The 12,794-nt window shown below is 38.2% G+C and overlaps 1 protein-coding gene across 3 annotated transcripts in view; it reads right to left on the reverse strand.

The window, feature by feature from the left end:
- Positions 1–12,313, reverse strand: part of LOC149610522 (solute carrier family 35 member F3) — a 153,187-nt gene extending 140,874 nt beyond the window's left edge. The window contains exons 1-3 of one of the 3 annotated variants that reach the window (XM_089859693.1): positions 11,616–12,313; positions 11,465–11,513; positions 7,906–8,900 (exon numbers count right to left, since the gene is read on the reverse strand). In XM_089859693.1, the coding sequence (XP_089715819.1) occupies positions 7,906–8,392 (487 nt within the window). In that variant the 5' untranslated portion in view covers positions 8,393–8,900; positions 11,465–11,513; positions 11,616–12,313. Of the gene's footprint in view, positions 1–7,905; positions 8,901–11,464 lie in introns of all 3 variants that reach the window. The other 2 variants (XM_089859694.1, XM_089859695.1) reach the window with 2 other exon arrangements.
- Positions 12,314–12,794: the final 481 nt, after the last annotated feature.

The following is a 12,794-nucleotide window of genomic DNA, read 5'->3' on the forward strand; positions in this document are numbered from 1 at the left end:
CTTGCTCTAAAGCTCAGAGCTCGGAGCTCGGACTCTTAAACAACCGAATCACCGATGGCCGTCCAAAAAGTACCGAACAGCCTAACGCGGTATCCTGGATGAAACGCTGAGTCATTGCCGCTAAACACCAAAGCTCCGGCCGAACACATCTTGAGGTTGAGGACCGTACGGAACCAAGTACCGAACCGTCCGGCACCAATGGTGCCCCAGCATCGGCGAGGTCTCTCCACGCGTGCGAACAACAAAAGACCAAGGACAACCAACACGCGTAAATAACCGTGAGTGCCAAAAACTTTGAAATCTTCAGGGGTTAACCAGCCTAAACTTAATATGAACAATTTTGAACTATTAAGATTATAAGTTATTATGTTAAACCTCATACGAGGTAATCATTACAATTTCCTGTTTTTATTATTTGAAAAAACACGTGTTTCCAAGTTTAATTCCCCGAGTCATGTTCCCTTATTTTTAATATACCAATGCTGACATTTAATAATCAAAATTATAAAAACCCTAGACAACCGAACCTTAATAAATATTCTAAATTAAATTAAATAATAAATAACAAAATGTCGCACAAGTTCTCAGTAACCAGTGAAAAACTTATGCTATTGTTGATGTTTGACTTCTAGCCTATGCCTTTTCTGAAGTTAAGGGTATAAAATGCATCCAATTCCCAATAACTGATTAGAAAAAGAGCAATTGCCTGAACCATTGGTCCATGCCCCGTCATTGGAAGACTAGACATTTTTCGTAACCCTAGCCTATATTAATCAGGGATAGGCCTAGTGTGGCTTTTAATTAGTGAAATAATTTTTAGAATCGGTTTAGTAGTATCAGAGATGACTCCCTAGTCCCTATAAGTACAAACAAATTTTACCTCCGTATAGAAACAGATAAATTTAATGTAAAATAATTTAACTGTATTGCAGTTTTACTTGGATTCGGCTTAGAATTTTCTTTTCCCAATTGGATTCCCTTTATACGGGAAAAATTACTTGAAACCAGCTCGTGGACAAGAAAAGACATTCAGCAACGAAGCCCTGAACTTATTCCATCTTATATGATTCGTTCACAAAATGCAAGCGCACTTTGGGATTACGGATTATACGGGGCGAGGTCTTAGGGTCTCTGTTGTGTGCTTAGTAAAGCTCAGAATTTTGATTAGGATATACGGAAAAGAAAAAAAAAACTGTAGCTTGAACTTTGTGTGAACCCCAGAAACCATACGGGAATATTAGGTCTTACACATGACTAGAATTATATTAATCAGAAGTTATCACCTATGATTGATTCTACAGGTCTGAAGAAAGCATATGCTGCAGGTGTTCAAATTTGAAAACAATTGACCCCCCTTCTGCCCCTCTTATCAGGCCCTGATGAAAATGATACCACAGAATTTCTTCACGAACAGGTAAGTTCCAATTTATACTTCATGTCTAATTTACTTCAGGTCCAACAACACAGTTCCTTCTCGCAACCAATCGCGTGACTGAACCTCAATCCACGCATCCCGAAGAAAAAAAAGTAAAGAAAAGTTCCTCTTTTCTCCCATTCTAAAATTGCCTACCACTTTTCCGAAAAAAAAAAAGAAATCAATGAAAATTAGACGGGAGGTAAAAGAAAAAGTACACGATTTTGCCATAAAGGCGGACGGTCACATGACTACGCAGCTCGCCCAAGAGTTTAAACGTTAAGCCTAAAACTCTTTGGACGAAATAAATCCCAAGAAAAAACATCATTCGCCAAAACTCTTATCGATATTTTCGTCATGAAGGGAGCGTGAAAGGTTCGAAAGAGTTGATCATATTCATAAACGCTTTCGAAGTTATTTTTTCTTTCGTCGCATCTTTCATGCTCCCTTTAAAGGAGTTTCATTTTTCCGGGGTCTTGGAATATAGATGGGAAAATTTACTCCTTGAGCCAAGACCCTTAAAACCGAGCAAGTGATGGTGATATAGTGTAAAGATTGGTACGTTTTCTCACAATAAGCTTCTTCGATGTAGAAAAGGTCGTAGGCAACCCTAAGTATCGGGACATACAAGGGGATTGACCCACAGCCGTTTCTGCGCACTCTGGCCCCAAAACGCCTAAAGCGCAGGCGCTGAAAGGCGAGATGGAAGACAAAGTTTTACCCCAGTGTCTTCCCCTCTTAGTTACACCGAAGAGGTTTATATCAGTCGTTATTGCAACCCTAAGTATTGGGACATACAAGGGGATTGACCCATAGCCGTTTCTGCGCACTCTCTGAACCGAAAACGCCCAGAGCGCAGGCGCTGAATAGCGAGATGGAAGGCAGTGTCTTCGCCTCTTATAGTTACACCGAAGAGGTTTATATTAGCCGTTATTGAGATTAGATACCTCGTTACAAGAAGTGATCATAAATATTGCATTGAAAGATACCCTTGAAATGTTTTCTTTTCTTATTAACGTCCCTATTTCACCAAGAAAGTTAGTAAATACGTTTTGATTGATCAAACCTTATACGAGGGGTCAGTTACATACTATACAAAATCTGAGAGTGATTAACCCCTCGGACTTATAAATGATTCACCTAGGAGCATATAGAACTTTCAAAAAGGTAAACAAAATCTTCAAATTTAGGGACGGGAAATGTTTAGAATCTGAATTTACAATTGTGCAGGGCTGTCTAGAAAAGGGGGGGGGGAATTCGGTCAGCTTCTTCGGCGCCCGTAGCTTCTAGGGGCCCGGGATGTGCGTACGGTTTTCTTGAGGGGACCGCGACTTGGTTCATTTTCCCGGGGCCCACAAACTCTCTCGGCACTCCTCCAATTATGTTTACAATAACTCATTGATGATACAGAAAACCATTGACTATCGCTGCAGATATATCAAAAGCCATAATAAGAGAGGCTGATAGAATGTACCAGTACAGAAAAATTCAGTTAAAAGTGTCATGGTTATAGTCTTCCATTTTCAGACAAATACATGGCCGGAGTTTCTATAAAGATTCATTTGAGAGAGAGCGAGATCTTTAACGTCTCGCACTGAAAACTCAAGATTAATGAACTGATACATTTAACATTATCACTTGACTTTGCCAACAGCAGCAAGAACAAGATGCAGGTAGGTAGTTAAAGGAGGTAGTCGATTCTGATGGTGGATAGTGAAGCTCCATAGTCTCTTACAAATAAATGGAAGTCGAAATATGATATTAATGGAGCAGTCGATCCCGTAACTGCACCTTGATCCTCAATCTGGCTCGGTGCATGAGCCGATATATCTTATAGCCTTGGCTCACTATTCATTTTTTCATTCCTCGTATAGGCCTAACTTCTTATCTCCAAAGAGAAGAGGCTTGGAGTATAGCGGAGAACGGCTGGCTCGGATAAAAGATAAAGAAATATGTGGGTCGAAATTCGAGGCACAAGAGCGTGAGTTCATAGAAAAAAAAATTGATCTAATATGGCTTCCATATACTTTTATCTGTAGAGGAATACTTCAAGGGTTGGTGTGCGAAATTGCGTTCTCTAAACTTCAAATAGTAAGGAATGTTTTCAAAGTCACACAGAATCTAGGGTATAACTCGCCAGGATTGTAAAAACCGCCATATGACCTTTGCCCTACACGGTGACGGTCGTAAAAATTGCAGTCATAAACCATGAAATGGTCTTTAATAGAAGTTCATAAAATTAGTCTAAAATGGTACCAATAGCGACTATAAAAACAATTTTAAAACATTGCCCTCTTGAGGCTTTTACCACGCTTTACCGTGAAAATTCTGATGAGGGACCATGTATTGTAACAAAAGTAAATAGATAAAACAAAAAGTATACTTCATTGCGCCGTTAACGGTAATAGTTAGTATAGGGCGCTGTCGGTTAGCTGTGGCATAGGGGCTAGCCACCGCCCCTCTATGCATTGTAAAGGCGTTAGATAAGTGGCAATAAGTCGCAAGATGACTTGGTCCAATAAGCTAGCTAGCTTTTAATCATCCCCTTTATCTCCCAGACCTTCACGACCCTAGCACAGGGACATGCATGAATAGCCGATGCTAGCTCTATTTCTAAGAGTTTTGATCACCACCATAGAGTACTATTTTCTATAAACCTTCAACTACCCTCCCCAAAACCTCTACTCCGATTGGTTGGTTCGTGTAGAAGTTGAGAAGCCGGTTCTTAACTTGTAATTTAAGTTGGGAGCTGGGAACCGTGAACGAAGTATACTTTTTGGTTTTTTTCTATGAACTTGTGATGGTACCTTGCCGTCCTAATTATGACATTTAGGTCTAGAATAAAACAAGAGTTTGTGTTACACCTTGTCAGAATAGGTTTTCTCTCTAGCGCATCCAATCAGATATCAGATAGAACCTTTTTAAATATTACGCGTCAGCTTGTACATAAAAGTTTAAGCTATTCAAATTTAGGTCGAAATTAAATTGCTAGTATTTTTCGTTAATTTATGGTTTACTAAGTAGAAATACTCCCAAACTAGAGATGTGAATTTACCGGTAAATTACCGTTTTTTCGGTAATTTACGGTAATTCATTTTTTTCACGTGTTTATAGTCTATTAAACCACATTGAATTTTGATCATTTTATACATAATTTAGGTGCTTTAAACAGAGCCAAAACTAATGGGAAATTGAGAAAAACTGGACTTGGAAGTAAAATGGGCTAATTTTTATAATCTCTTGTAATCTTAAGTACACTTAATTATTTACTCAAAAAGGTTCTGAAACTAAGCGCCAAAATATGGAAACAGTTTGGTAAATATTACCATTACAATATTTATCGCATCTCTATCCCACACTTTGTGAACGACAAAAACTCCAAAAACCATGCGCAATATACCGAGTAAATTACCATTGTAAAATTATGCTACAAATCTGTACGGTACTGGCAAATAACGGACTGTCACCTTTAAGTAACGTATAGTACTGAAAAAAGAAGTTGATAAATGGTTTGTCACTAGACCTTTAACGATCCACCCATGTCGCTAAACAGGTCTTGTTAAATGGAGAACCGAAACCCTCTTAGTAACGTAAACCCAGTTTCCGTTTTAGTATACATATAGCGCAGGCTGTACATGTTGTTAGTATCGTCTACTATAAATCGATATTGCTTATATCGAAAATATAAGTCTACACATATTATAGATAAGAAGGGAAAACTGTAAAAGGTGAAAGTTCAAATGTTCCATTGTCACCTCCTCGGGTTGCGTGTGCGATACTAGGCACCCAATATTGTCAGTGATATTGATTTTGTATTAATACACGCCATCAGTTCTAAATAAAGAGATGTATTTAGTAGAAACATCGCGATCGTTTTGCTAAAGGGGAGACCAGAAGTGAGATGAGACTAGAAGTACTGAGCAAACCAAATTCTTCACTCGGCGAAAGTGAATATTCTTGATAACACACCAACGGTTGGCCCTCTGGTAGCGGTTTCTGAATTTTCCCTCCAAAACGTGAGACGCTCGTGGCGGTAGACGGCCGAACTAGATTCCAGCACCCGCGTCCGTGTTCCGCGGCTTTAGGTTGAGGGGAAGGGTATGTTCCCATTTTCCCCAATCCCATAACACCCAAAAGCAATATTTCGCCCAAAAGATTTTTTGTCCCATTTCGCCCAAAAGATTTTTTTCCCATTTCGCCCAAGCCCAGAAGTTGAGATTTAATTTTAGCCTATAGAAATAAAAAAGACCTAAAAAAATTAGCCTTGGGTTGGGTTAGGCTAGGTTAGGTTAGGTTAGTAATATTTTGGAAATGGTTTAACAATGTTACGCCTTTTCCAAAAACATTAATGTTTACAATTATCTTCTTCCGTATAAAAGAACCTTTCTCAAATTATAATATGCCTTTTCCAAAAAAAAACTGTTCACAATTATCTTCTTCCGAAATAAAAGAACCTTTCTCAAATTATAATATGCCTTTTCCAAAAAATAACTGTTCACAATTATCTTCTTCCGAAATAAAATAACCTTTCTCAAATTAAAATATGCCTTTTCCAAAAATAAGTGTTTACAATTATCTTCTTCCGAAATAAAATAACCTTTCTCAAATTATAATATGCCTTTTCCAAAAAAATAACTGTTTACAATTATATTCTTCCGAAATAAAATAACCTTCTCAGTAGTGTAGGCGCGTGGGAAGCGGCATAAAATCCTCAAATTTGTTCACAAGTGCCAGGATCTACTATCAATGCTAGAGCCCTTCACTTCTAGTCTCATCTCACTTCTGGGGAGACTCAATAGATATACGCAGATCGATGCGATCGAGGCATCGGGTGTTGTTTATTCGGCGTATGATTGGAGATCGGCGAACATCATGTATGAATATTGATCCGAATGATACGCCGCCAGCCAGAATTTGAGTCAAGTTGAAACGTATGGCCTATATCCATCTTAACCCTTTCAGTTCGTTAACTTGTTAGTATTCGAGATACGAGGAAGTCTAACTTGGTACAAGCTGTTTCAGTAATTCCGTCTGTATGACTGAAATCGATACAGGGTGTTTCTGATAAGTCTGCCATAAATTAATGGGGTTGTTCTTTATGCCATTTTGAGTCTAAAATGTAATTTCTATCTCCATTTTTCAGCCCGGGCCACTTTTTTCGAGTTATGATTTGAGTATTTTAGGAATGACTCCTTAATCAAATTAGAAATCATTGATTAAATCAGTTTCGTAATTAAATTTAAGGGGTTATCCCTAAAATACTTTAATCTTAACTTGAAAACAGTGGCCCTGACGGCATTATGTTATATTAGTTACATTTTCGACTCAAAATCGGCCAGAGAACATCCCCTTAATTTATGGCAGACTTATCAGAAACACCTTGAGTATATATGGGTTATATTACCGATTGAATCAGCAATATATCGCTGAACCGAAATAAATGACTCCGAGGCCAAGGGGCAAGAGCTTAAGAACAAGATGCTTTGATGCTCAGACTTAAAGCTATGACGTGCTAAAACGAGCAGTAAAAAGATGCCCGTTTATCACAAGCCACTGCACTGGAGCAAAAAAGCCGTGTAAATTCGCTTAAATACAAGTATCTAAGACAAAACTTGGAAATGAGATCGTGGTTTTAATTTGTGCGAGTTAGGGCATAGGATTAAAGCGGTTCACTTCCGCGTCATAATTACCTAAGAGGTTTGCGAGCTCGGGCGAGTCGAGCGCTCAATTTAAAGTTTCAAACTAGCCTTAGCAATAACATTGTGCCTAAGATTAAACCAAAGCCTTATTTCTTGTTTACTTTTAACCGTTTACGTCACAAGGAACTAAAATAAACTCTAGGGCCTCAATTTGTAGTTTCAAACTAGGCTTAGCAATAACATTGTGCCCAAGATTAGTCCTAAGGCTAAGGCCTTATTTCTTGTGTACTTTTCACTTTCTACGTCACAGGGACCTAACATCAACTTCCGGTAGCGTGAAATTTTGAAGATTTCGTTTCGAGAGAACAAAATATCTTTTGGGTACATTTAACGTTTTATACGGTGAAATTTTGACGTTATTGAAAATTATTATTGTATTTACACGGACTAAGTTATAGACATGATGAATGTCATTTCTAAATTTTTACGATAACATCCTAAATACAACACACTCCATGACCTCTTTACGTCAATAAAAATGGCAATCTCCTCCCGCACTGAACGCAAAAAAAATCTTACAGTTCAACAAACTCAAGTCTAAAATCAGTCAAGATTCGAGCTGGTCCCAAAAAAATAATATCTACACTGCTTCCACCAACCCTTAGGAAAATCTATTATATTTAAAGTTCAAAACATCCCCAAACCCTTTTCGCCGAGTTTTCCGGTTTCCAAGAATAAAGGAAAGAATCAAAAGATACCGGACGGATGTTTGAAAAAAAAAAAAAACGGAACACACACAAAAATGAAAAACGACTGGAAAAATGACCAAAGTCAAAAGTTTGTCGGACTCACCATCAAAGGAGCCGTCGGTCGTGAAAGATCCTCCTCCGTGTAGGGCCGAACTGTCCCTGGAGAAACTTCTTCCGAGATGGCGAAGCGGAGAACCGGAACAAACTCCGTTGGCCTTGCCGCTACAGGGAGACGTTGACTCGAGTTGCTGGTGATGGAGACCCGCCGAGACGGAAGCGGAAGACGAGACGGCAGCGACAATGGCCGAATTTCCGGGTGATCCTGGTGCTTCGCCCACGCTACCACCGCTCCCACGATTATTACTCGGCGACCCGAAAGGTCTCGAGAAGAGCACGTCGAAAACGGAAGGGTTGACCCCGCCATTACCAGGGTAGACGTCGGAATCGTCCGTGATAACAACGGCGGGTGGCGGTCGAGGTTTTTGCGACAAAGATCTCAGGTACGAAAGTTTGGGACGTGCCGCGCCACTACCCGCGTGAGCGTGATGGTGCGTTTGTCCCGAAATATCTTCGCTGATTGAAGTCACCATCGTACACTAAGTACTAGCACCCTTTCTCTCTCTCTAAAATGAGTGGCGGTTTATAGACAGCCGCGTTTTATATTTATACAGTTCGTCCCGTATGATTAAACACAAAATTGTTCTCTTGCCAAAAAAGCATTCCGATGTTGCTTTTCTTGATTACTGTTATTTTTACGTAACGAGTTTAGTCCGTAACATCGTGGTGGTATAATAAACGTAATTGGCGTCGTTGTGGTGGTGGCGAGAATCTATCATTACGCGAATCGCGAACTGTTCATACTGAATTCCCTTCATTTTCCAACTGTTTTAACGTTAATTCATTGGCAACTAAATTGTAAATGAAGATTTCATTCCATGGGGTCTCTTTGCGGAATTTTTAAGCTTACGTTGACTGAAGAGAGGGGAAAATATGACGACGTCGTTGGGGTTTTTGATGTTGTAAAGATAACGATTTTGCTTTAAAAGACCTTCCAAGTTTTCCGTCTCTCAGAATTACGGTTAACGATTTCAGTGTTTCCTGAGACATAAATAAAAAAATAAACATTTTTAGTGGATTCTACGAAGATATTTTAATAAAAAATGATTTTATGATTATCTTATCTTTCACATTAAAACAACCTTTAAAAACATCATTAGAAAATTGGTTTTATAAAAAATTGGTCATTCTAGAAAAGGACGCTAGTAGTTTGACAACTATACTCTTTGAGAGGCATGAAAAATTAGCATAGAAACGTTTTTCTCTGAGAATTTTTATAGCTTTGAAGTTGCTCAAAGATTATAATATTTGCATTTAGCTAAAAAAAGGACTTCAACATTACAACAAATACAAAAAAGAACTACAATTTTTTGTCATTCGCTATCAATACAGAGTGTTTCTGAATTTAAGACTGTCATCTTTGTGTGTTCTTTAGACCGTTTCAAGTCGAAAATGTATAATGAAAGTTTGCCGTCCGGGGCACCGTTTTCGAGTTATGATTGTCCGAGTGTTTTACAGATGACCCCTTAAATTTAACTTAGAAACTGAAAGACAATGCTAATTTAATTAAGGGCTCATGATTAAAACACTCCAAACATAAAAGGTGTCATTTGTTCATGGCAAAATGTCACAGAACATTTTCGACTCGAAATCGCCCCAAGAACATCCCCCTAATTTCTGACAGAAACACCCTGTACAAATTCATTGTTGGAAATGATGGTCAAACTAAAATAACCATAGTCACGTGACTTGACGTCGTCAAAAGGATAATGGTTGCTATTACCCTTTGTCTTCTATTGTTTCATAATCTTACCTATAGTCTAATCACCCTAAATGCGGGTTCGCATAATAAATGATAAACTAAAACAACGAGCAATTGCTTCAAAACTTCCCCTTTCTTAAGTCTAAACCAAATGCCCATTGCAACCCTTTATAGCTTTAAGAATGACCTAAAATAAGAAAAAAGAGGGCGAAATGATCTTGGCCCACATTTCTTTACGACTCGCATTAATACATTTAAGTTGTACGAGCCCATGCGTTGACTGTCCGCTAAGAGGCAGGTTAGCGTGTTGAACTAGAATTTATTAGACATTCACACGTCAGAAATATATGTATACCGAAGTTATTAAATGATACGTCTAGGCCTTGGTCTCATAGGGAACGTCAAATTTCAATTCGTGCTTGTGTCACGAAGAAAGAGGGAGTTCTGACTCACTAGGTGACTGCTAGCTACTAAAATAGTTAAATTAATTCTTGTCGTCTAGTTTTGTTAAATTAATCATGATATGTGACTAAATAAAGTGCCAGAACTATAGTCCCTGTGAATTGTGGGCGATACTAGTGTAGTATTTTACTATGGATATGTATAAATACTATGAATTACGGATTCCAAACTATACCAAAAAGCTAACCACCAAATAAGCGATACACTCGCGGATTTGACGTGGCTCAAAATCGAGTCAGAAGTAGCTAGGTCTCGTTGGGGGAAAAAGAACTATAACTCTCCATGGAATTCTGAATGGTGAATATGAAATTTCACCCATGCACAAAGAGAGAAAATACGAATTTTCCCTCTGCCTCATATGGTTGGGAGAGGGAGGATTGGAAGTCATATTTTTTTTTTCTGCTGAACGGGCGCCTAAGCGAAATGCCTAATGGAAGGTAAGAGATGGGAATCCATAATACCTGGTAGTATTTATACGTATCCATGATTATACTAAGTACTTATAGAAATTAAATGTCTAGTTATGATAACGACTTCAATAAAGTAATATGGCATAAGCTCTTCCATCAGTTATAAGTATCTTCGTGGCATCACAATAGAGCTATGTGTGTCACGTCACTCATGCTACTTGTCCATAGAAAAAAAGCGGTACCTAACATGGCCACTCACTACCAAAGCTAATCCCGTGACGTTTTAACTAGGCGCTAACGCCACAACTGAGATAGCTCTATTGCTTCCTGACCTAATAACCATTCACTTCAACCCTATACATAGGGGAAAGTGTTGCTTAATCTTATTTATATTTCAGAAAGTGGTTTGTTTGCTTATTTATTTATTTCTATGTTTGTCCTTTATGCACAGTCACAATTCGTAAATTTCCGAATTCGACCAAACTGCATGGTTCAGGTCACAAACACTAGAGGAAGGTTTCACACGTGTTTTGGTTGAGCTCCTCAAGGTTGGGACGCAGTTGAACCACAAGCCATTAAGCCTGTAAAGAGCGACCCAATATAACCCCTTATTACACATCCTTTTATTAAAATAAAAGCTATTTTAGATGTTTCCCATACAGGTGGGTTCAAAGACTATGTTTTGGTGCCTACTTTCTAAGTAGAGCTTAGCTAGTAAACAAATAGTAATGACATATTGTCACCTCCGAAATTCACAAGCCGAAACGCGAAATATACATTTAAAAATATATTAGCTAGTAAGAAAGTTGACCCTACTAAGCCTAATGTTACTGTCTCAAGAAATAAGATAACTTTTGGGAAAATAGGCAAAAGAGGAAATCACTGTCTTTCTATTAATACTATTTATGCTAAAAATGGAACTTCGGTCTAACATACTAACTAACGTATTTTGAGAAAAGTACTGTACTAACTTTTTTGCGTTCCCTAAAAATCAGGCTCCATATGTTCCTCTCATCTCTTCTTAAAAATCACGAACACACCACCAAAAAGAAGAATTTGGAAAATGTTCAACGACACGATACGAAATCTGGAGGCCTTAATTAAATTATTTTGATATGTTACTTCATTTCATTATTCCGTGCATCTCAATTTCCTTCCAACACAATCACACACTTCTATTGTGTTTCGCGTTGACGAGCGCGAGATAATTCTTTTCACAACTAGGACCGTCTAGCTTCTTCCGGAAGTTCTAGTTCCGTTTAAGAATCCTCTTCCATACAACTCGATAACAGGCTGGACACCGAGCGCGTGGCCTTTTGGTCAGTCAGTCAGTCGCGGGTAGCCCGAATATTTCCGATATTAATAACCAACTAGTCCGCCTTCCACCTCTTCAGGAACCCCATAGCTCTTTGGTTCATGGTGGTAGTCCGGCCAATGGTAAGAAGGTGGAAAAAAGGCGGTCGCTTTTGTAGTACGTCACGCGATTTAGAAATTAACCTAAATTTTCCAGTCTCAAAGGGATTGTGGGGCTTCGCTTTCGGAAGTAAAACAAGAAAAAAAAAAGATTTGAAGGGCAGAGGGAAGCTAGCTCGAACAGTTTGGTTGTCGACTATGTTTTCCGAGCGGAAAACTGGAATTCTTCGTCATTGGAAGAGAACTTTTCGTCTTGAGGTTTAAAATACTTTTGTCAGTAAACCACCTTACGTAGAATAAACCAAATAGCTTTTAACATAATCCGACTGTTTTAAAACAAACAAAGATTATGAAAGTTGTTTACGCCTACAATGAGCAAGGCGGTGAAAGAGAATTAATAAAGGGGCGGGTTGTATCTTCGTTTTCGTTCTTGTTTAGCGAAAACGTGCAAGCGGTGCTGCTAATGAGTTTTAAAATATTACTTAGTATTTTATGTTTTTTTAAGATACGCGTTTAAAAGCGGTTTATTTTAAGGGAGGTTTTGTCAATAGAGAGAATAAACGGTAGGTTAATTAAGTTTTTTATGGTAAAATGCAAGTAAATTAACTGTTTTATCATTGAATGTTTTATAGTAGTTTAAGATTTGTATGAAATGACGTGTTTTGAAAAAAAACTTTACATTAAAGAAAGTTCAATGGATAAACTTGAAGTTAGTTGCCAAGTTAGAATAATTTTTAAGTTGAAGTTTAAGATAAATTTTACCAACACAATGTTCCTTATATATATTTGCGCGTTTTGAAGAACGTGTTACGCACATAAAATATGTTAATTTTAACGCGTAGAGTGAAGTTTAAACACATAATTTTTTTTCTTTCTCTAACGCAACAC

The sequence above is a fragment of the Phalangium opilio genome, unplaced genomic scaffold (assembly GCF_054372755.1).
Source record: "Phalangium opilio isolate 3A_F unplaced genomic scaffold, DU_Popi_V2 ptg000329l_1, whole genome shotgun sequence".
In the NCBI taxonomy this organism is placed as follows: domain Eukaryota; kingdom Metazoa; phylum Arthropoda; class Arachnida; order Opiliones; family Phalangiidae; genus Phalangium; species Phalangium opilio.